Here is a 22,782-nt window from a genome sequence, read left to right as displayed (position 1 = left end):
TGGCATTGCAGGCGCATTGCATTAGCTATGGGCAAAATGACTAAGCTGCTCGGCTGGCGGCCATATCACGTGATGAGCGTGTGGATGAGAGAAAGTCTAAGCTTCTTCAACCGGCCAATCAGAAAAGGCCAATTCGGAGCTTTGATTCCATGCAGGTTCAACAACCGCCCACTTCAACTTCACGGCCGAAGAGTCCCGACGTCAATTCCTTTTCTCCTCCACCGAATCTTTCCAATTGGGCTTCAAACCCCCAACCTAAATCGCGAAACATGTCGCCTCAACCACATGACGGCGAGGATTACAGGCCTCAGGACGCCATCAAGACTGGTCTCCGCGGCACCTTCGTTTATGGCGCCTTTGGTCTCTTTGGTGCTGCAACCCTCGCAGCCGTTCAACGGAAGCGAGTAGGTGTATTGGCACCCATTACAAAATATGGCAGTTTAGTCTCGGCAGCCGGTTAGTAGTCTGTTAATCTCATCGATCGAGGTCGACCAAATCGTGTCAATGCCAAAACTGACACGGCCGGACCGCGCGCGTCACGACAGCTATTGGCGGTGGCATGTATGACTTTACGAGAACCGCAACCTCCAACCTGCGTCAGAAGAACGACCACATTGGCGAAGCTGTCGGTGGTCTCGTTTGCGGCGCGATTTTGGGCCTTGCCGTTCCTGGTATGTTCTCTGTTGTCTGTTATTTCTCGCACATTCGCGTGGCGCATTTGGCTGACACCAACGTCGATTTTTCCCCCCAGGCCCTACGAGGATGCCCGTTGTTGTCGGTTGGGCCACAGGCTCAGCAGTAACCCTTGGCACCTTCGCCTACACGGGCAAGAGCTTGAGGGGATGGGGTAAGAAGGACGATGGCAAGGACGAGTTCGAGCGTAAGGAAGAGCTTCGGAAGAACAGAAGGAGACCCATCGAGGAGACTATTGCGGAGCTGGGCGAGGGCAGAGGTGAGGCATTCCCAAACCGTCCAGGGTTATCTCCCTGCCGCCATCGCGGCGACGCGTCTGTTATTTTTTGCTGACTGCTGACAATTCTTGCAACAGGAATTCACCCTCCTGGCTACGAAGAGCGCCGGCGCGAGAGGCTCAAGGAGAAGTATGGTGTTGAGATTAACCCGGTATCCGCCGATCCGAACGCCGCTTAGCGAATAACGGATAGACTTTGTAGCTTTTCTTTGGGTTTTACAGGTTGCGTCGAATTGTATATATTTAGCGTCAAGAAGCTGCGTCCCAACGGGCCATACAGAGCCTATGCAGCAAAGGTTAGTAAGTGGTTTGAAATTCTAACTGTACCAACAATCCCGCTAGAAGCATCTTGCGGATGTCTTTTGTTGATCTCGTTTGCTGCCACCGGCAAATGATGTCTTCCCGCAAAGGTACGTCACATCATCTTTTTGTTTTCTTTTCTTCTTTTTTACCCTTTTCCAAAATGATGATTGTTTAGAGGCTGTTGATGAATTCATCTTTGATGATCATGTTTATAAACCAAACACTGTTCACCTTTTGTCTGATCTTGGTTACAAATTTTCCCTTCAATACTGCGCTTTCATTTTTACACAGAGAGACGAAGCTAACCAGCAAATTCTTGCCACTGTTGCACAGAATCTATTTAGTATGGACTTCAGTAGTTTGCATCCTTGCCTTTTGGCCACATCAATAGAAAATAAGCATTGTGTTTAATTATGTCATTTCTGCTTCAAGCTACTGCCAAACGCCCAATCGCATACATGTGCCATTCGTACATTCAACTCCTGGTCGTACATTCCCATTAAATTCATCTCATCCTGTTATGTGCTTTTTACAGAGCCTTGATAGACTGGAAGAACGGGTTCTCCAAAAGCTTGGTGTCCGCCGCTACGAGAGCCTTCATCTTTGCGACCATCTCTTCTCGGCTCATATCGCCAGCCTTGACCTCTTCCTTCCACTGGACAAGAATTTCCTTGAGGCGGGCACTCCCCTGCTCGACGTCATCCTTGCTGTACTGCAAGCCGAGGTTGTCGTTATGCTTGGTGGTGAAGTCCTCCAACTCGTCTGCCTTCCTCTTCGCCATGCGAACGACCTTGTCGGGGAACCGGACGAGCTCCGCAACGTGAATACCAAAGCTCTGGTCGCAAATACCAGGCTCCACCTTGTAGAGCAACGTGACCTCACGCTTTGCATCCGCTTTGGCGTCATCTCCCGTTCCGCTGATGTGGGCAGTGACGTGAAGATTGGCAACCTGCTTGTGCTGTTCCGCCAGTGCCGTCAGCTCGTGGAAGTGCGTGGCAAAGAGGGCCGAGCAGCCAATCTCGACGACAATGTGTTCAGAGATGGCCCAGGCGAGACCAAAGCCGTCATAGGTCGACGTGCCACGACCCAGCTCGTCGATGATGATGAGGGACTCGGCCGTGGCTGACTTGAGAATGTTGGCCGTCTCGAGCATCTCGGCCATGAATGTGGACACACCCTTGAGCTGCGAGTCGCTCGCTCCGACACGAGCCAGGATGGCATCAAAGATGGTCAGCTCGGCTTCAGAGCAGGGCACAAAGCAGCCGATTTGTGCCATGAGGGCGATGACGCCAATCTGTCGGATGTATGTCGACTTGCCGCCCATGTTGGGCCCAGTGATTATAAGGAACGATGAGCCTGAGCGGTCAAGCTCGACATCATTGGTGATGAATTGCACGTCGTCCTGAACCTCAAGGCATGGGTGGCGGGCCTCGCGTAGCAGAGTCCTGCCCTGACCACGGGGGTGGATCTTTGGGCGGACGTATGAGATTGGAGCGTGCACTGAGCAGTGAGCGAAGGAGACGATGACATCCAGGTGCGCCAGGATGCCGGCGAGCTTCTCGAGCAGAGGCGCATAGGATGCGGCGACGCTCACAACCTCGTTAACGAGACTGGACTGTGTACGGTTGTAGCTTTGAGAAAGCTGGTCAAACTCTCGGCGTAGTGACTGGAGATGTTTCGTGGTGAAATACACTCCGTTCTTCTGTGTTGAGCACTCCTGGTATCCAGAATTGTTGCGGATGCAACCAGCTTCCGTCCTGGTCAGCCTCATACAGAAGCCATGAACCTTGTGGTTTTCAAGGAAGATCTTCTTCTCCTTTTCCTGGCCGAGGTCATCCGCCGCCTTGGAGAATTCTCTGTCCATCTCTGTCCGTATTCTGTCCAGTTTCTTTCGAATTATGCGCAGTCCATCGTCGAATTCAGGCTTAATGATGAACTCATGGTTCTCCAGCGCGTCGAGATCGACTGTCGTCTCCACCATCTCCTGCAAGCGAACTAGACTGTCCGAAAGCTCCCGCAGTTTTGTGGTATAGGTGGCATCCAAAGGATCTCGGTAGGCTTCATCCATCACACCCTCCAGGGTTCCAATAAAACCTGGAAGGCGAATCACCACTTGGTAGGCCCTAACAACATCCTCAAGATTGGCCTTCTTCCTCTGGAAACGCTTTGCCAGCCTGTACAAGTCCGGGATAGAGCGCAGGTGTTCCTCCTGCATGGTTTGTCGGAGTTCTGTGTCGTTCATGAAAGCCTCAACAAGTTGCTGTCGACCCTCGATTTCATCTTTGCTCATCAAGGGTTGCTTGAGCCACTGCGCCAATAGCCGGCTGCCCACAGGGGTCTTGCAATGATTTAATAGGCCGTACAGACTCATCGTCTTTGACCCATCGCGGGCACCTGGTGTGAGGTTTAGTGCCTTGAGTGCAGCAGCATCGAGCTTCATGAATTGTGAGAGGTCGTGCTGAAAGAGCTGGTACTGTCCAAAGTTTGAGGGGTCCTGAAGGACATTCAGATACTTTATGAGGGCCGATGCAGCTCCCATTGCAAGCTTGAGATCTGTTTGGGGTAGCAGGCTTGCCGATCTTTCATCTTTGAGCAGTCTTGCCAGATCCTGCTCTATATCCCGGGTGCCAAAATCAGCCATAGGCCTTTCCGACATGGCGACGCCGCAGTTGTCGATGATTTGCTTGAGCTTGGTCAAGTCCGGGTCTTTGAGGTCCTCGGCTTTGTCGTACTGGATCAAGCACTCCTTGACTCCAAGCTGGATGAGGAGAGCCTCGAAGTTGGAGAAGAGATCATTGTCGAGGAACTCGCTGACACCCAGTTCTCTCACGCTTGCATCGGCAAAGCAAACGCCCACATTCCGAGCCTCTGATGCCTTGGCTGAGATCTTGACAGCCAAAATCATGGGTGCCGAGTCGGTCTGGCCGAGCTCATCCTCAACATCCTGTAGGTTTCCTGGGGATGCTTGCTTGGTAACCTTCCAGTTCATCCGCCCGCTCGCGCTTTCGTAGATTTCGACCCTCTTGCCGAGTTTGTAAAGGGCATCCCGGAGGAACTGCTTGAATACTGTTATAGACAGCGTGACGGATGACAATCCGGTGTGATCACTGCGGCCAAGCTGCCTCACCACCGAAGTGCTTTTGTATACTGTGCGAGCGATGAGGTTGGCATCCTCGCCATGGGCTGTGTAGTAGTCTCCTCGAAAGAAGATCCTTATTGTGTCTTTGTGGGCAGTTGGCAGTGACTTGAAGAAGCGAATAAAACCGTGCTCGTCGTCGACCTATATGTTTCATAAGATATTTGTTAGCGCCTGTTTAACCGTTCCAGTGAGCTGTTTCGGGTTTCCTCACCTTGAGCTCTGGCCGTGAAGACATTGTGTGAGACCTATCGGTTTTTATCGAGTTTTTTATGGTGTGGATATACTACAGAGAGTAGAATATCACTTGGGGAAAATATGTGACTGCACAGAAATGTCAGAGTTGTCGGGACGATGGTCAGAGTATGTGGATGGCGGTTGGTGAAGACGCGTCTCAAAAATCAATTAACGCGCCGAGAACAACCAGGCTCGTTAGCGTGACATGGGGCCAGTGCCAGGGGCAGGGGTCTGATGGCGGGGTTTGGTTCTACAGAGTAATTGGACAATCACAATTTCTTCCTTCACCATGCCCAGATCACTTGCACCAGACGATGCATGTTAAATGAACAATCGGTTGCCAATTGGCAAACCTCAGAACTACATAAAGAAAAACATCAATTTATATCTCCTGTCAATTTCATGTCATTGAACTGTCTGCGCAAGTACGCAAGCATCGAAACCAAACATGCTTTTCTCCCCATTCGGTGATGCGAGATCTTGACTGATCCAAACCTTTTTAACACTCACCGCCCGGATTTCTGCCGTGATCGCGACTTTGAAAAAAAAAAAGTCCAAGCTTCGCGCGTCAAACCAAACGATCGTCATTCTCTTGACCCCTCATCAGGCTGACTGAAACCAGTCTTGCTGCACTGTGAATACACTCAATGGCCACAATGGACTCAACACAGGCCCCCGAGGCTGCGGATAGCCCAGCAGCAGCGATCACCGACGTGCCCCAAGAATGCACATTAGACAACCCCGAATCAGTAGCCCCTGAGAATCACGCCACCACATCGATTACAGAAGACGCCGCGGCGGATACATCAGCAGGCAATGCCGAGAGCACCGTTACCCCCGCAGCCGAAGGCGCGACCCCCCAGCCTCCCATCACCAAAAGCCAGATGAAGAAGCTGAAGCGGCAAGCCATGTGGGCGGAGCGCAAGGAGGACCGCAAGCGCCAGCGCAAGGACAAGCGCCACGAGAAGCAGGCGCAAAAGCGAGCAGAGCTGGCCAACAAGATCGCCGAGGCCGAGGCGGCAGGTCTCGACCCCAAGGAGGTGCTCGCCGCCGAGCGCAAGGGAGCCGAGAAGGCCCGGCCGCAGACGGTGCCAGTCACCTTCATCATGGACTGCGACTTTGAGCAGTACATGAACGACAAGGAGCTGGTGTCGCTCTCGAGTCAGATCGTGCGCTCGTACTCGGAGAATAGGAAGACCAGGATCCAGGCCCACCTCGTGGTCTGTCCCTGGGGAGGCAAGCTGAAGGAGCGGTTCGAGACGACGCTCGCGAATCACCACAAGGGTTGGAAGAACATCCAGTTTCTGGACCAGGACTTTGTCCAGGCGGGCAAGGCTGCTCTGGAGCACATGAAAGGCCCGAATGGCGGGAAATTGATTGGCGCACTTGCGCCAAAGGAGGACACAGTGATGGGAGAGGCAGATTCTTCTGGTGCAGAAAAGACGCTGGAGGATCCAACCCCAGTCCCGGAACCCGAGGACGGATCGGTAGAGTCGTCTATCGTCTACCTTACCTCAGACTCGCCCTACACGCTCGAGAGGTTAGAACCCAACACGAGCTATGTAATCGGCGGCATTGTGGATCGCAACAGACAAAAAGGACTCTGTTACAAACGGGCTTGCGAGAAAGGGGTACGAACTGCCAAACTTCCCATCACCGACTATTTGATCATGGCAAGCCGTCAAGTCTTAACGACCAACCAGGTCCTTGAGATCATGTTAAAGTGGCTTGAGTGTGGCGATTGGAAGGTGGCTTTTCAATATGTTATCCCCAAGCGCAAGGGAGCTGTCGTCAAAGAGGATAACTCAGAGGCGGGCCCTGCTGAAGAAAATGACCAGGATGGTGATGATTACGATGAAAACAGTGAGAACGGCAACGAGGATGATAATGAAGCTGGTGATGAGGGTGGTGGTAAGAAGGAGGAGGTAAATGACGAGGCTGAAGCAGTCTCGAATACACCCGATCCAGCGCAAGACAAATCAAGTTAGTTGCCTGAATTGGTGAACTCAGCTTGTTGTCTATAACATGATGATGTCTAAGTTTAACAGCATTTACTAAGAAGCGAAGGCTCGATAATGGAATTTGTCTTGTATTTGCCTCATATACCCACCTTGTACTTGCCCTTCAACGTTGCGTCATCATCATATGTAATAAAACGTCCACTGTCCAATGCTTCCATCTCAATGAATAATCTCATTAAATTACGGGATTCAAAAATCCATAGACTCGGGTTCCTCCCTTTCCCTCTTGATTTTGGGGTCACGCTCATCCTTCATCAACGCCGAAACAAAAGCGCGGAACTGCTCAATGTGCGGCTTGAGACTCGTCTTTTCCCAATCCTGAACAGGCCTCTGCGCCGCCGCTTCGTCCCCTTCCTCCTTCTTGACCTCGGGCTGCTTCCAAGCGTCAATCTCTTCCAAAAGCTCCTGCACGGTTGGTACGGCCAGGGGGTCGAAGTCCTCGAGGTTCTTTGTGTCGATGGGCACACATACCCTGCCGGTGCCCGGATGAACGACAAATGGGCTCTTGAGCAAGTGGTTCAGTTTCTTGCTGACCTCAATATCGAGGCGCGGGTACGTGTACTCGAGCACAATGTCCTGCTTGGCTTCCAGCAAGGCCTTGGCGTCCAGGTTCCTGGACGCGCCCGTCTTTGCCACCGTGTCGATGTCGGCCCATTTAGACAGCGAGGACCGCCCCGGGGAAGAGGCCCATTTCTTACGCAGCGAGTCGTTGAGCGTCCTGTCGGGAAGAAGCTGGAGCAGCTTCTCGGCCTGCTCTTCTGACTCCCAAGGGTCTTGGGCTCTGAGAACATCTTCCTGGAAGTGCCCTTTCAGGATATCGAGACTCCTCCTGCGTTGAGTTAGTCGTGGAAGTTTGACTGTGGTGTAGACGAAAAAGAGTACCACTCACGAAAGATGAGGATGCAGCGGCCGGCGCACGTTGACCTTCTTCCCGCTCTGGGCACCACCCCTAATGACCTCGAGATAGCCCGCGATTGCCCTTCGCTTTTGGTCATCCATGACGCGGGCCTTTTTATCGCAAACCCACGCGTGGGCACCACGACGACCCGAGTACACCCACATTATGTGCTTGAATCCAAAGTCATCCCGCAGGGCCACGTCAACGGTCTTGATGGCCATCGTCATGAACTGCCAACATTTGTTACAGATGTTGGCCTTGTCGCAACACGTTCGGATATCATCGTAGTCTGTCAAGTCGATATCGAAACACAGCTCTTTGGCCAGGGGCTTGAAGGCCGACGAGTTGCGCAGAGTCTTCCTCTCACGGGGATTTGTGTTGTAGACTGGGCCAATCTCAAAACGGGAGGGCATAAGGCGTAGGACATCCTTGCGGAGTCTGGGAATAACGACATGCTCTTGTTAGAGACAATTGCGGCGACGCTGCTAACGCTGAGCAAGACTATGTCTGGGCTACTCACAAATCAGATGTAGTGAACGATTGGTACCGTAGGTACGCGTCATTCTGCAGAGTAAAGGCGAACTCTCGATGCGCAAAGTCGTTTGTGGTATTTGGGCTGTGATTTAGCCATTGGAACAGATATCTCCAAGGGAATAGTCGTTGGTAGAAACTGCGCATAACCTCGGGGTCTGACGCATGAAGAGCGGATGGCAAGTTGCTGTGTTATTTTAACCGTTAGTATCAGAATAATTTTTAATCCTCCAAATATGATATTCACATACAATGAAGAAGATGGCGCAGCTGGTGGACTTGACGGTTTTGAATCTTCAACGGGCCGCGAACTAGGAAACTCGTCGTCGTCCGAATCATCGTCTGCGAATAACTCGTCCAGCTTGACCTCTTTTTTCGTTTGCTCGTCGGTCTGAGACTCTTCTTGCTTTAGTGGTGCTGTCTCTGTATCTCCCATAGCGACATCATCGTCCAGGCTCTGTTTAACATCATTGCTCGTCGGCGGAGCTGGTTGCGCCGCCGCCGGAGCGTCCGCCCCGGTCTGACTTCCCTCGGGTGATATCGAGTGCGGCATTCTTTAAGTAGAAAAGACCCAAGATGGTTTCAAATGTTACTGCCTGAGTTTCAGTGAGAGCTACTGCATCACAGCTTTTTGTATGTTTGCGCGCATAGAGGATGAAATGTTATTCCATAGAATAGGTAGGCAGAGTAATTAATTCAGTCAACATTGGCGCGTCGTGCAATTTACGTGGACGCGTTAATTGGGTGCATGCGGGGGAGAATTTACTGACAGGGGTACATAGCAACGGGTTGGTTCTGCACAGTCTATGTGTAAGCTTGGCATACTGTAGCGTTCGGTACGTCGAAGAAGAAAAAAAAACATATTTCTACCTCTGAATGAGCATTCTGTGCATCGGGTAAGATCAGGTATAGGGTTTGTGACTGTCAGGGAATGAAACAGTGTGGGATATATCCAGATGAAACTGAAAATGGAGAACTGTGCACCAGAGCCCTCGTCTAAGTTCCTACCTTCTAGGTACGCTTCTCAGCTCTATCTGTGAACCGTCCCTGGCAGATGACATGCTCTGGCCATTTAACTCAGTACAGCTATACAAGATGCTCCTAAGGGCTGTCTAGTCTGGAGTATAGTACTCACTCATATGGCCTGGCAGAGTGACATGTACAATAATTCGTGCCAAGCCCCATACATTTATCGCTTGCAGGGGTACCGCCAGTGTGGTAATATCTCATTTCTGTGCACAATAATAAGATATCGCCACTCCAGAGCTGCTAATCCAGTATACAGTTAGGAGTGATCTCAATGCGGCCTGCCTCGTATGTAGCCGACTCTTGGATTTCCAAAGTAAAACTATTGATGAGCTGGCAAGGTCGGTTCGGAATCATTTCTTTCAAATAGTAAGTATTTAAATAGGCAGCAAAATGCGGCCAACACCGAATAGTGGCAGCGGAAGAATATACCACACTAGAAGCATCTTAACGGCCTTTCTTTTGTGTTGTTCTTTACCTCGTCATGTTGGCGGTACCAAGATCAACGCGGACCTAAGTATGTCTCGCAGAATGGGCACGGCACGCCATGAATTTTGGCGCGGCGCATACCCTATCGTTCTCGTCGGACGAGACCAAATTGCCAACCAGCCTCGAGTTTGGACAATGTTACATGACGGTCTTGTCATCTGCATCATCCGAAAAATCCGCCTGACTACCCAACCGATGGGGAACAGCGAGAAAAGAACTTAGCCGGCAAAAGCTCGGCCCATAGCGCAGATGGTTGCATCGTGGCCCTGGCTTTTGGGATCTACATGCGCCCCACTACTGGAAGGTTTATCTCATGATGCAATCAAATCCAGCACACAGGTTTGCATTTTTTGGGACGAGCCACCCGATGTGTTTACGATTTCTGTTGTTGGGGATACTGGGAGATCAAGAACATACCTGTTCCAATTGAGACTTTGGTAGTGCTATTAAACTTAAGGTTTTTCAACGAATTTACAAGCAGCCGTTTATTTTGTGGGTGGCAACGTTTCAATAGCAGACAGTACAGCGATTAAGTACAGTGCAGCTAAGGTACCTTACCTAAGGTACGTAAGGAGGCGGTATCAGAGACCCCGTGGTTTGCCGACTCCATCTCTGATGCCTGCAAATGATGGACCCTCCCACCTTCCCATTTATCCTCTCTACTGTAAGAAGCGCATATCCCCCGGCAACGTCATTGAACATCAGCTTTGCTTGGCTGTTATTCCGTTGCCGATAAAATCTCTTTTCCCCAACCAATTTAGTTGGCAGATTGAACAAAGTATTCTTTAGTCCTGCCTGTATTTGAAGCAATTGTAATAATTTCGTTCCGCTGTTGTTCCGTCTCGTTCAGTCCCCGCCGTGCATGTGCGTGCTTCAGCCCCAATGGCTCCTCTACGACTTTTAATCAAGGACGGCGGATTCCTCGACCAGCACGGGCGCCAGATCATACTCAGAGGCATCAACGTTGCCGCCGACGCAAAGTTCCCGACAACCCCAGACGGGCGGTCACACATAGCCAAAGATTTTTTCGATGGAGACAACATTGATTTCAGAGAACGTCCGTTCCCCCAAAATGAAGCCCACGTACATTTTGCCCGGCTCAAGCGATTTGGCTACAACACCATACGATACATCTTTACGTGGGAGGCTATCGAGGCTGCCGGTCCAGGGATATACGATGAGGAATGGATACAACACACCATTGAGATTCTCAGAATAGCCAAAAACTATGGCTTCTATGTCTTCATGGACCCTCATCAGGATGTGGTATGTCAAGCTACTGCCATGAATCCTACCCTTCTCCTTCTTGGATGCATGTTCTAACGGGATGGTGCCTATGTATAGTGGTCGCGATTCTCTGGAGGCTCAGGCGCCCCAATGTGGACACTATACGCCGCAGGTCTCAACCCTGAGGCATTTGCGGCAACGGAAGCTGCCATCGTCCACAACACATACCCGGAACCAGCCAACTTTCCCAAGATGATCTGGTCGACGAATTACTTCAGGCTGGCCGCCGCCACCATGTTCACGCTCTTTTTTGCCGGCAAGGACTTTGCGCCTAAATGCATAATCGACGGGGTGAACATCCAGGACTACCTCCAAGGCCATTTTATGAAGGCCATATCCCATCTTGCCATGCGCATACATGAGGCTGGGGACATTGAGAATGAGGTCGTCTTTGGATGGGAGACGCTCAACGAGCCCAACAAGGGCATGATTGGATACGAAGATATCAGTGTCATCCCCAAAGAGCAGGCTCTGAAGAAGGGTACCAGTCCAACGATATGGCAGGCCATGCTTACTGGACTTGGCAGGTCCACAGAGGTCGATACTTGGGATATGGGTAGCTTGGGTCCTTACAAGGTTGGAAGGACTTTGGTAGATCCCAAAGGCGAGATTGCATGGCTGCCTGCAGACTATGATGAGTCTCGCTACAAGTATAAGAGAGACCCTGGTTGGAAGCTCGGCGAGTGTTTGTGGGCTCAGCACGGAGTCTGGGATCCGGCTACAGATAAGCTCTTGCGCAAGGACTACTTCCAAAAGAACCCAAGGACTGGAGAGGTCATTGATCACCATGCCTTCACGAACACCTACTTTATGGATTATGCCCGTGTGTATCGTGACACGGTGCGGCAGCATCACAAGGAAGCCACCTTCATCCTTCAGCCTCCTGTGCTGGAGCTTCCGCCAAGCATCAAAGGTACTGCTGACGACGAGAACAACATGGTGTATGCGCCACACTATTACGACGGCATTACACTCATGACCAAGAGCTGGAAGTGGTGGAATGTGGACGTCCTCGGAGTGCTACGCGGACGCTATCTGAGTCCCGTATTTGCTATTCGTGTGGGAGAGACCGCAGTGCGCAATTGTTTCCGTCAGCAGCTCGCAGCCATTCGCCAGGAAGGCTTGGATTATATGGGCAACCACCCTTGCATTCTTACTGAATTTGGAATCCCCTACGACATGGACGACAAGGCTGCGTACAAGAGTGGCAACTATTCAAGCCAGTCGGCTGCTATGGATGCCAATCATTTTGCTGTTGAGGGGGCACCTATGGAGGGCTACACTCTATGGGTCTATTGCGCCAAAGTAAGTGAACTTGGTAATGGCAAGCACCGTTGCTTGGGCCACCGCTAATCTTTTTACAGAATGACCACGAGTATGGTGACCAGTGGAACGGCGAGGATCTGTCGATATATTCGCTCGACGACAAGCCGCTGCCTGTGTCCGCCCTACCGCCAGCTATGGGTGAAATTGGGCAGTCGACGGCCAGTTTGGTCAAAGAGAGCAGCAACCAGGAAGGAAAGCTAGAGCAGAGTGGGGTAGAGGATGGTACGCCAATCACACCGACGAATCTTCGGCAGACACTCACCTCGCCGTCCATCTCGGCAGTTCCCAGTTCGACGGCCCCTGAGATCAAAAACACACCGGGCTACCGCGCCGCCGAGGCCTTTGTTAGGCCCTCGCCAGTGGCTGTAGCGGGAAGCATCTCCAAGTACGGGTTCGATCTACACAAGTGCGAATTTCACCTGGAAATAAGAGCTGCCAAGGCCGTCCAGACCTCAGGCGAGGGCAACCCGACTATCGTGTTTCTGCCAGAGTATCACTTCCCCAAGGACGACTGTGTCGTTGAGGTCTCGTCAGGCAAGTGGGAGATTGGCAGCGAGGACTCGGAAGGTGCGCTTGTACAGCGCTTCCGTTGGTGGCACGGTGAGGGCGATCAGAGCCTCAAGATCAAGGGTGTGGTCCGGACACACAACGTGAGGGAGGACGGGACCGGCGCAGATGGGGATGCTGGATACTACCAGGCGGTACAGACTGTCGTATCCCAGTGCAGCATCATGTAGATGGGTGTTGGGGTGGTGTAGGAGGTTTAGAGGAAAAACTGGTACACATACAGAGTGTTTAGGGAGCTTGATTTGTCACGAATTTCAGATGAACAAAAACATATTTAATGCCTTTATTTTAACTTTTTTTTCATTTTCTCTTTAGGAGTTGGGTTGGCTTTTTGATAATTCACAACCTGGAGACTTCAAGCACACCTGGACGGATGTCTGACAGATCCTACAGAAGCGATACTGGGATATGCATGTCTGTCATTGGGTCTGGGGACTGCGGACCGGCGGGATTTTGGAGGTATGTGACCCAACAGGACATGACATATGGGCATAGTACTATGGTAAATACCTAAACTTTGTTTTCTTCGCCCGCAGCAACATGACATGTGGATGGGCAGCAACTAACTCATGCATTCCTGGTATTACGACGCTGGTTTAATTCGAAGAGGACACCTACATACACTTTTTCAGGCACGTAAGTAGCTTATGAATTGCAGTTCAGGGTAAATTTCCCGAGTAAAATTGCCGGAAGTTCCGCTCTGTCTACCTAATAAGGGGCTTCGTCCAAACAGCCATCGCCTATCGCACGAGTCGGGGGGGTATGCCACGTACAACGTATTACTAAATAATGACAGCGCCGAGTCTAAATGGTGTGCAATGCAACAAACGCGTACGGACAGCGGACGGACAGATGCTGTCATCATTTTGTGTTTTTTTTTCTTCTGCTTTTTTTATGAGATGGATCGGTGTGCACGGTGCGGCGCATTGTAAATCTAACTGCCGACCTCGTCTGGAAAATGGGTGAGGATTCTTCCTGTAGGTGTGTTTCGCGGTACGAACTGGAGATCATCGGCGAGAAGTTCGTTTATTCCATGACGACGATACACAGATAAGATACCACCCGAAGAAAGAAAGAAAATAAAATAAAATAAAAAATAAAAACGGTCCCTTGGCTCCCTTTTCTACCCAGGTTGGTAGTCGTTGCGCGCAAGGGGCTTGGGCTCGTGTCCTGACCCGACGATGTACCTGTTTTGTGGGACGAACTTCTTGGGAACGACTTGACTTTTCTTATGCAAATGCGTTGCCCTGCGGAGAAGGGGGGGACCATAATATGGGGATGTGTAGACGTCGTCCAATGTTCCCCCCTTGGTAATAAACGCCCGATCCACAAAAGTATTTATCGGCTTACTTTTTCGAAACAGCGTGGTTGTTGGTTGATACCTGATGGGACGTTGTTGAGGAAGGATGGGGTGAATCGACAAACGAGGAAAAGGCATCCGATGATCTTGGTCAAGCTATCGACTTTTGCCATGTTCGATTACGGTACGTGGTATATACACAGGTATCTATGTGTAATAATTACAGTACAACGTCATTTGGGGATAGGGTGGATATAGGGGGTTTGATGAGGGTCCGGTATATAACTTTGAATTATAGCTAAGTAGGTACCTAGGGCCCAGGCACCTATTATCAAAAGCGTGTTGGTGTTAATTACGTGAGATGCTGTTGGCGACAACCACCACTGCGGCTGGCTCGTTGGCCGGTTGCGGCGGCCTAGTCACACTCAAAAAAAGTTGGCGGAAAAAATGTCGTTTTTCTCAAGGGGAATCCTGTTTCATTGCATTCATTGCGGGGGCCGTTGTATTGCTTTGGGTCAGAAGCTCACCGGGATCATGTTGCTCTTTTACTTCTTTGTGCCCAAAGCCTCAAACGTCGCATGTTTTTCCTTCACCCCCACATGGGGTAACCTAGCTCGACAAATGTTGCGCGGCGCGTTCAGTCTAACAAAGTAGGTACAGAGTAGCAGTGGCTGCCATGATGGACATGCAGGATCAAGTCCCTTGGTACCTTGGGGTATTTGTCTAGGTACTGGGAAAAGAAAATTTCCTGCATGGTACCGTAAGCAGGGCCAGGTACAATGAGACAAAAACGAGGTTGCCAATGGAAGTTGAGCTTTTTTCTTTCTTTCTTGTTTCCAGCAGCAGCTACCCAGCCTCAACTCAAAGAGGGGTTGCATCTTGCTGTTTGGCTGAAGGAATGCAGGCCGGTGGTCAATGGTGTGGGAAGGGAACAAAAGGAACAACTAAGGGTAGCAATGTGTAACAGCAAACAAGCGCCCTTGGACTGACTGACTGCTGAGTCGCCATTTAATCCTGAAGCGAGCTACGCAGCGAAAGTGGTACCAGGTCAATGGAGTCGAGGTACTACCTTAATTACTTCGTACTTTGATGGTCCGGCGAACGTTGCAGAGCAACCACCGTCTGAGCCCGAGCCCCTGTTTATTTTTCTTGTCTCTTCTACATCGAATCTTTAGTTTGCAATTCGGAAGCGAATGACCCCCCTCTCCCCTCATCAAAGACGCCGCTGAGCTAGGAGACGCCGCCTGCCGCCGCCACCCACACAGGTCAAGATCCAACCGCCAATCACCGAATAGCAAACCAGCCCACCTGCAGGGGACGTTAACAAATCCTTGGCGAGGCATGCCCCGTAGCCGGAACAGAGGAACGACACAACCAACCACCTTCAGCCCAATACAAGCGCCTTAGTCGTCGTCGGGTGGGTTGGCCCTTTTGGAATCGGCCCAGCTTTCGTGTTTGCCCTCCTCCTACCTTAGGTCCCATCATCTCGACGAAAAATCAAACCTAAATCTAGTTTGATCATCCGCACGATCTCAATCGAGATTGTAACTTGACGTTACCTATCTGCCTTCTTTGTGGTTTTATCTTTGGGCTTTCCACAACGCCTTGCTTGCCCACAAATGTCAACGCCTGCGCCGCCAGCAGCGCGCTTGTTTGCGGTCGGCCCTAGCATGCGCCTAATGTCGTAACAAACTCAATCCCATCGACTCCTTGCCACGAGTCGATTGCACTCTGTGTGCCTAACGACGTCGGAGAGCATTGCCATCCGCATCGTCATCAAGTTATTCGAGAGAAAATAAAGATCTCTTGGCCGTCGCCCCCAGCTAGCTTCCTTGGTACCCGTCACACCCGTCCCACCGAAGCCTTATCGACCCGCCGAGGGCAGGGTCTGGCCCCGTTTAGCAACTAGATTATTCCCAAAGCGCGCCTTGGGGAATCTCGCGATTACATTCGAAACTCGAGGTTCCAAAATCATATTCTAATCGACCGGCGGGATCTGTCGTTCTTTTTTTGTTGAGACTTCGGTTGTTGTTTTTGTTATATTTCACTCTTTTTCTAGCCTGCCTGGCTCGAAGGGTTGGCCTTTAGCTGCGTGGCCTCCGAGCTGCGCAAGAGCTTCGACATTTGACGACCTTTCTTCTCACGTCTCTTTTACAAATACTCTCTCTGTCGCCATTCCTGCATACAACATTCGCCATGTATCCAGGTAGTAGCCAATCGCGGCCCTACCAGGTGCCTCCGCCGCCGCCCATGTCGCCACCTATAGCTCAGATGCACCAGCAGATGAGCTTCGTACCTCCTCCTCCCCCTCCGTTGAACCGATATCAAACAACTCCCAATCTGGGTGCGAGCGCTCCGCCCCCTCCTCCTCCCGGGCCTCCTCCGGCAAGCGCACTGAACCCGCAAGCCCCGTGGAATGGGGCCTGGGGTGGTGTCCCGGCGCCTCGACAAGCTTACGACAGCAGGTCCGGCATGTACGCTCAGGCGCCTATCCAACAATATAACCCCCAGGCTCACGCTTCCACCGCGCCAGGCCTCAACATACCCCCACCACCACTACAGACCGACGCCCCTATGTCGGACACATACAATCCTGGACAAGATCCCTGGTTTGATGGTTTTATGCCGGACTTGAGCTTCGATTTGGAACAGGAAACAATGGGGTCTTCACAGACCTGGCAGACGACGTCTTCATCGTCCACAAATACCGCGTCGGTCAGCGAAAATGTTCAGTCCAATCCTCCAACAGAGGAGAGAACGCGGAGAAATAATTCAGCGAGTATCACGGGCACTCAGTCCAACAGTAATGTTCCTGGCATTCCTAGCGACATAACTGCCTCCTGGTCGCTTGATAAAGTCATCGCCTGGCTCCAAATGAACAGTTTCTCCCGAGACTGGCAAGAAACGTTCAAGAGCCTCAACATTCATGGTGCCCAGTTCCTTGAGCTCGGCAGTGGACACTTTGGACGGGGAAACTTTGGCATGATGCATCAACAAGTGTACCCCAAACTTGCCAAAGTGTGCACCGCAAGTGGAACTGGCTGGGATCAGCCACGGGAGCGCGAAGAAGGCAAACGGATGCGGCGCCTCATTCGTGGACTCGTACACGCCCGAGCTGTACCAGACTCGGCTCGCGTCCCAAGCTCTCACGGAAGGCAAGGATCCGTCAATTCTCGCGGGAATGACAAGGGCGCCGGTCATGATGGCAGCGATTCCCCCAACGTAAGGACTCCATGAAGTTGATGTTCACTTCCTCAACTTCCCCCTTGTCCACTTTTAATAATGACAGACTCTGGCTGACACACAGACTCCCATCATGAAGACACCCGGTTCTCAGTCCCGATCAACCACGATGCCCATGTTCCCCGATGGTTCCTCGTTCTCCAACCATAGAGGCGTACTCAAGAACATCGATATCGATCGCCATAGCAGCCCGAAATTGAATGGGGACAGTCCTGCTGCCAGTCCTAACCCGGCAATGGCATCATCAACTCCAAAATCGTCAACCTTGTCTGTATCACCACATTCGAGTAGGTTCGGCAACAACGTGAGAAACAGTACCGACTCAGTCAAAGCTATATATGGCTCCGGGATACCTGCAGACGCGCAAAAGATGATGAGCAACAATAATCTCGACGAGCTCATCAACGGCCGTGGCGCACGGCAGTCTCCATCTGACTTTGGTGACAACTCGGCCGGCACCGACTCGCCTGTCAGCGCTAGAGACACCAAGCTACCGTTCAGACAACGTATGCAGGCCAAAGATATAGACGGCAACATGTCTTCACCAAACGGCGAAGGGCCACTAAGTCCACAGATGTACAGAAACGGTCTTGGTCTGGATGAATTCCACCTACGGTTTAAAAGGCCCGGCGGCAGTATCTACCTTCTGGCCACAGCTGATGGCTGGAACTATAGAATGGTAGATGTGACAGACGTCGAGACTGTTCTTGATCTGAGGACGGAGATCAGTAGGGGCTTGGGCATTCCAGATGAAGATGGCGTTGAGTTCTATCTCACCGAACTTGGGAAGAGCGATCACAGCCAACCGCTTGATGACAATCAGTTGATGAACCACAAAAAGTCCAGAGCGGACGCAGAAGGCACGCTAAAACTATTTGTCAAGCCCCCACTCATGTCACAGCAGTCTACATTGTTGGCTGGGGACACTGGGCAACGACACCGATTTGGCTCTTCGTCTTCCATGTCGAGACAGAACACTTTGAAGGAAGATCAATCAGAAGAGGCACGCCTTAGAGCCCAAAGGGAATACAAAGCAGAGATCGACCGAAAAGGACGGGAATATCTTGCTATACGTAAGGCTAAACTTGAGAGCAATAATAATGGTCTGAGCCCCTCGACCGAGGGTATTGGAATTGTAGGAAAACCGGTCGACTTCGATACCCCTCGGCACTCTCCCTACGAAGATAAAAATACAGACAGGATGTTCCCAACCCGAAACGCTCCTGCCCCTCCAGTTGCCCCCTCCGCCACGTTGAACAGGGTGAACTCTTTGATGACGGGCCAAAGAAGGGGACAGGGAAGTATGGACGGGTACCCCTCTCAGCGTGTACCTCCAGGTGTGAGCACGAATATTTCGCCAAAAGAAATGTCCGAGGACCGCCGAAGACAACCAATGTCGAGCTCCCAGCCTATGGGAGGCATTACCGGCGCCCTGGTGGACATGGGCAGAAACCTGGGTGGAGTTGCTCTTCCCAACAGAGGAGGAATCAGTGCAAATAACGTACCCGGGAAACCTTCGCCTCCCTATCGCGTTGCGACTGCCCCAGTTAGTGGCCGAGACTTCGTGCCACCTGACAACAGAGGTAAGATTTCGCAGGACACAGTGACATCTAGCACCGGGCAGCGTGGATTTGGGCCTGGCCCTGACAGTATGCCATCGGGATCACCTGGCTCTATCACGTGGAGTCGTGGCAATTTCCCTTTCATTATACCAGACTACTCGCCCGGTGGCACACGCCGCTTGCGCGGAGATTGGTGGTCAGATTCCAGATGCAGTAGTCTTTTAAGCACTGAACTAACGGATGCAGCTCCTTTTACCCGATCGCAAACCGCTGGAGATTTGTCTCCAATCTCCCAAATGACCGCCAATTTCGCCGCCTACCAGGAGTCGAACTCGCCCCCACGAGGTTTCGGCGCCGCCCCCGTCTCCTCGTCGGAGACCCACAAGAGGACACCGTCTGGTCCCGAGATTGATTTCACAGAACCCGAAGTTAGCTTCGACAGGCCAGCGCCGTCCGCGGCACAAAACGATGCTCAGTCTGACGACGACTCAGGCGACGACTCTGACGATGGCCTCTTTGTTATCCCGATTGCAGCCCGCAAAGCTTCGATGAAGAAAGCAAAATCGCGAGCCTCTGTGACTTTCGACCCTTCGGACAGCGGCGATAGTAAACGGCCGGCTCTCACTGTCAACACCACAAGGGATCGGAAGTCGGTATCATTCAACTCGCCTCAGTCCGCCCGCACTGCCGATGACGACGATGATTCGGGGCGGCAGAGGCGGACGCCTAAGTCAGATAGGTGGGACTCTGAGGATGGCAAGCTTGGAAGACGGAAATCCTTCAAGATGGATGTGTGGGCCAACCGCCCGCCAGCTGAAGCGCTTATCAACAACCTCGAGGATTTCTTCCCCGGAATGGATGTCGATCAGCCGGTTCTCGAAGAAGGGGATCAAGAGCAAAACATTGACGGGGCACCCGCGGCACCTTCTCCCATCGCCGAGGTTGATGAAACACAGTCACCTGGCCATTTGCAGATCAGCGCTACGCCGTTGAGCTCTCTCCCTCCCTCGAGGGTGCAATCAATGTACAACGAAAGTGACACGCTTGGGTCGGATGAGTCTACGCTGAAGGCGCTCGAACGCCCACCCAGCTTCCAGAGCCTGGCTCAACGCAGTGTGCGGCGCTCCGGCGGTCTCGGAAGAATGAAGTCCATTCGAGAGAAGGCCAGAGGTGCACACGAGGCGCACAAACGCTACACGCAGACGTCGATGGCAGCACCGCAGGGATTGAGCCAGTCAGGCAGTACTCCTGCCACTGAGAGCCAGCCCGCTCAGAACAACTCGTCGGCGCTGTTGCGACGCAAGTCGACCAAGATGTTTAATGCCAACATTGTACAAATTCGACCCAACAGGGACTCGATGCTCGTTCCAGACATTCCACAGGATTCAATCTCATCCTCGTCGCGGGGAGCTCCGAAGCACCCGACCACTTTCCGCTGGTTCAAGGGTCAACTGATCGGCAAGGGTACCTACGGACGAGTATACCTGGGTATGAACGCCACTACTGGTGAGTTCTTGGCGGTCAAGGAGGTCGAGGTCAACCCGCGAGCAGCAGCTGGCGATAAAAAGCGTATGAAGGAGCTTGTCGCGGCTCTTGATCAAGAGATCGAGACAATGCAACATCTAGACCACGTGAACATTGTGCAGTACTTGGGTTGCGAGCGCAAGGAGACGAGCATTTCAATCTTCCTAGAGTATATTTCTGGTGGCTCCATCGGGTCGTGTCTGCGCAAGAACGGCAAGTTTGAGGAGTCGGTGGTGCAATCGCTCACGCGGCAGACACTGTCTGGTCTGGCATACCTTCATCGAGAGGGCATCTTGCACCGTGATCTCAAGGCAGACAACATCCTACTCGACGTGGACGGCACAGCCAAGATTTCTGATTTCGGTATTTCAAAGAAGACGGACAACATTTATGGCAACGACAAGTCCAACTCTATGCAGGGCTCCGTGTTTTGGATGGCACCCGAAGTTATCCGGTCGCAGGGCGAGGGATACTCTGCAAAGGTGGACATATGGTCACTTGGTTGCGTGGTGCTGGAGATGTTTGCGGGTCGCAGGCCGTGGGCTAAGGAAGAAGCCGTCGGTGCAATTTATAAGATTGCGAACGGCGAAATCCCACCTATTCCGGAAGATGTGCAAGATACCATCAGCCCCATCGCGGTGGCTTTCATGATGGACTGCTTCACAGTGTAAGTTTTTATCTTCTTTTTCTGGCCCACGATTACGGTCTATTTGAAACTGACGCCATATTTTTTTCCATCGCCGATAGCGATTCTCACGACCGACCAACAGCAAACAAGCTACTATCACAGCATCCGTTCTGCGAGCTCGATCCGAACTACAACTTCCTTGACTCGGAACTCTATGCCAAGATCAGAGGGACTTACTGAGGGATTGTCTATGAGGCTCATTATATCTTTGGGCAAATATAATATTAAACGTGTATACACTTGGCATAATCATCCACGAGTAATAAGAGCCATCCAAGGTTCTTGCACTACCGGAGGCGGAGGTGCCGGGCGTTCAAGTGGCCTGGGTATAAATATTTTTGCATCCGGAGAGAGGACTTCAAAATGTTGCTTGGGTTTTGGATATTTGGGACGCAAATATCGTCGGTTGTTTTCCTGGCCGTTTATTTTGTTATTTTTGGCTCGGGTATTAGCATGATAGATAAGCGAGCGTTTATAAGCTTTCAAACAATTAAACCCTATTCTTGTAACTGCTATATAGAAAGCTCCTGCTTTTTATGCGTGATGTTTGAATCCATACAGAGTAGTGGTTCGTCCGTATGGGGTGTATTACAATTAAATTTCCAAAAAGGGATGAGCCCTGGTGGACGAGCAGTACGGCGGGTCTAGCTCGGGGGGCTTTAAAACACGAAACATCTCAACATCTTGGCATCGGACCATGATATACATAAACTTCAGACAAGTCGAATAAGGGAATGACTCGCGTCTTTACATAGTAGGCATCTGTTCTTTTTTACGTTTTTGTTGTTTCTTGGTTTTTATGCTTTTTTTTTTCTTAATCTTTACGTGGTAACTTGTATTCTTTTAGGCTGAACGATATCCAACCCGAGAAGAATACGAAGAAAAACCAGACACGAGCTTGAAAGTGAACGATTGGGCAAAATTTTGAGACGACATGACGAAAAAGCATGCCGTCTTGCTGTGTAATCTTGTCATGATGTCGATCAGAATTGCTTGGCGTTTTTGGTGACGTGAAATTAAGACTTCCGTTAACTTCTAGTGCAGGACTAATTAAATCAGTTCAGGTCCTAGAAAAGTTCTGGCGTGGTCGATGTTTTTTTTTTTTTTTTTTTTTTTTTTTTTTTTTTTTTTTTTTTTTTTGGGCCCGCACAAGTGCTATACCAACTCAATTAATGAGCTTGGAACGGCTCGCTTCTGAGGGTGTTTGAAAGCATAACCAGAAAGCGAGTGTTTCGGGCAAAAGATCCTGGCATAAATCTCAGGTCGTAACTACCAGGTAGCCGCCGTAAGCGTCCACCTGCAATACCTACCGCTTGGACTAGGTAGGTCATGGTGTCAAGAAGACAAGTCCGGGGTAGCAATTTTGGCAGACGTACCACGGTACGTCAACAAGAACAGATAGACACACGCGCGCAATCGAAAAAGGACACCGAACGGGCGTGGCAGGGTCCAAACACAAATGCTTAGTATTGGAACTTGGCTTGCTTGGATGCAGTAGATCTGGTATGCAGGAAATTCTGCAGATCAATAAAGCCACCAATCTGGTCTTTTGATCTAACTTTTCCCTCCCTTGTTTTCTACCCCACATTTCAACCTCACACTTTTTATTTTTGCTGCGTATAAAGAAAACGTACAAAGTATAAAAAAAAACGGAACGAGAATGCCGAGACGAGA

The 22,782-nt window shown here is 51.2% G+C and overlaps 6 protein-coding genes across 6 annotated transcripts; 4 read left to right on the top strand and 2 right to left on the bottom strand.

Moving 5' to 3' along the window:
• The first annotated feature begins 63 nt into the window (after positions 1-63).
• On the top strand, positions 64-1,604 carry PgNI_08395 (uncharacterized protein). The gene is made up of 4 exons (XM_031128392.1): positions 64-456; positions 546-671; positions 752-952; positions 1,049-1,604. Exons 1-4 carry the CDS (start codon positions 150-152, stop codon positions 1,147-1,149), a joined length of 735 nt encoding a protein of 244 aa, XP_030978821.1. The 5' UTR covers positions 64-149; the 3' UTR covers positions 1,150-1,604.
• Positions 1,605-1,802: 198 nt separating this feature from the next.
• On the bottom strand, positions 1,803-4,730 carry PgNI_08394 (uncharacterized protein; the record flags this gene model as incomplete). Its single annotated transcript, XM_031128391.1, has 2 exons — positions 4,624-4,730; positions 1,803-4,553 (listed from the first exon to the last, which is right to left on the bottom strand). Exons 1-2 carry the CDS (start codon positions 4,645-4,647, stop codon positions 1,803-1,805), a joined length of 2,775 nt encoding a protein of 924 aa, XP_030978822.1. The 5' UTR covers positions 4,648-4,730.
• Positions 4,731-5,302: 572 nt separating this feature from the next.
• PgNI_08393 (uncharacterized protein) lies at positions 5,303-6,634 on the top strand (the record flags this gene model as incomplete). The annotated part of the gene is made up of 1 exon (XM_031128390.1): positions 5,303-6,634. The coding sequence occupies one exon, from the start codon at positions 5,303-5,305 to the stop codon at positions 6,632-6,634; it is 1,332 nt and encodes a 443-aa protein (XP_030978815.1).
• Positions 6,635-6,732: 98 nt separating this feature from the next.
• Positions 6,733-8,730, bottom strand: PgNI_08392 (uncharacterized protein). Its single transcript, XM_031128389.1, has 4 exons — positions 8,348-8,730; positions 8,086-8,283; positions 7,557-8,003; positions 6,733-7,496 (listed from the first exon to the last, which is right to left on the bottom strand). Exons 1-4 carry the CDS (start codon positions 8,647-8,649, stop codon positions 6,857-6,859), a joined length of 1,587 nt encoding a protein of 528 aa, XP_030978816.1. The 5' UTR covers positions 8,650-8,730; the 3' UTR covers positions 6,733-6,856.
• Positions 8,731-10,493: 1,763 nt separating this feature from the next.
• On the top strand, positions 10,494-12,961 carry PgNI_08391 (uncharacterized protein; the record flags this gene model as incomplete). The annotated part of the gene is made up of 3 exons (XM_031128388.1): positions 10,494-10,877; positions 10,956-12,203; positions 12,263-12,961. The coding sequence occupies 3 exons, from the start codon at positions 10,494-10,496 to the stop codon at positions 12,959-12,961; spliced, it is 2,331 nt and encodes a 776-aa protein (XP_030978817.1).
• Positions 12,962-15,550: 2,589 nt separating this feature from the next.
• On the top strand, positions 15,551-21,602 carry PgNI_08390 (uncharacterized protein). Its single transcript, XM_031128387.1, has 3 exons — positions 15,551-17,313; positions 17,399-21,087; positions 21,168-21,602. Exons 1-3 carry the CDS (start codon positions 16,288-16,290, stop codon positions 21,286-21,288), a joined length of 4,836 nt encoding a protein of 1,611 aa, XP_030978818.1. The 5' UTR covers positions 15,551-16,287; the 3' UTR covers positions 21,289-21,602.
• Positions 21,603-22,782: the final 1,180 nt, after the last annotated feature.

Source organism: Pyricularia grisea (genome assembly GCF_004355905.1).
Source record: "Pyricularia grisea strain NI907 chromosome V map unlocalized Pyricularia_grisea_NI907_Scaffold_6, whole genome shotgun sequence".
NCBI classification, from domain to species: domain Eukaryota; kingdom Fungi; phylum Ascomycota; class Sordariomycetes; order Magnaporthales; family Pyriculariaceae; genus Pyricularia; species Pyricularia grisea.
The sequence above is the reverse complement of the archived record's forward strand: the minus strand, read 5'-3'. Positions and strand labels throughout refer to the sequence as shown.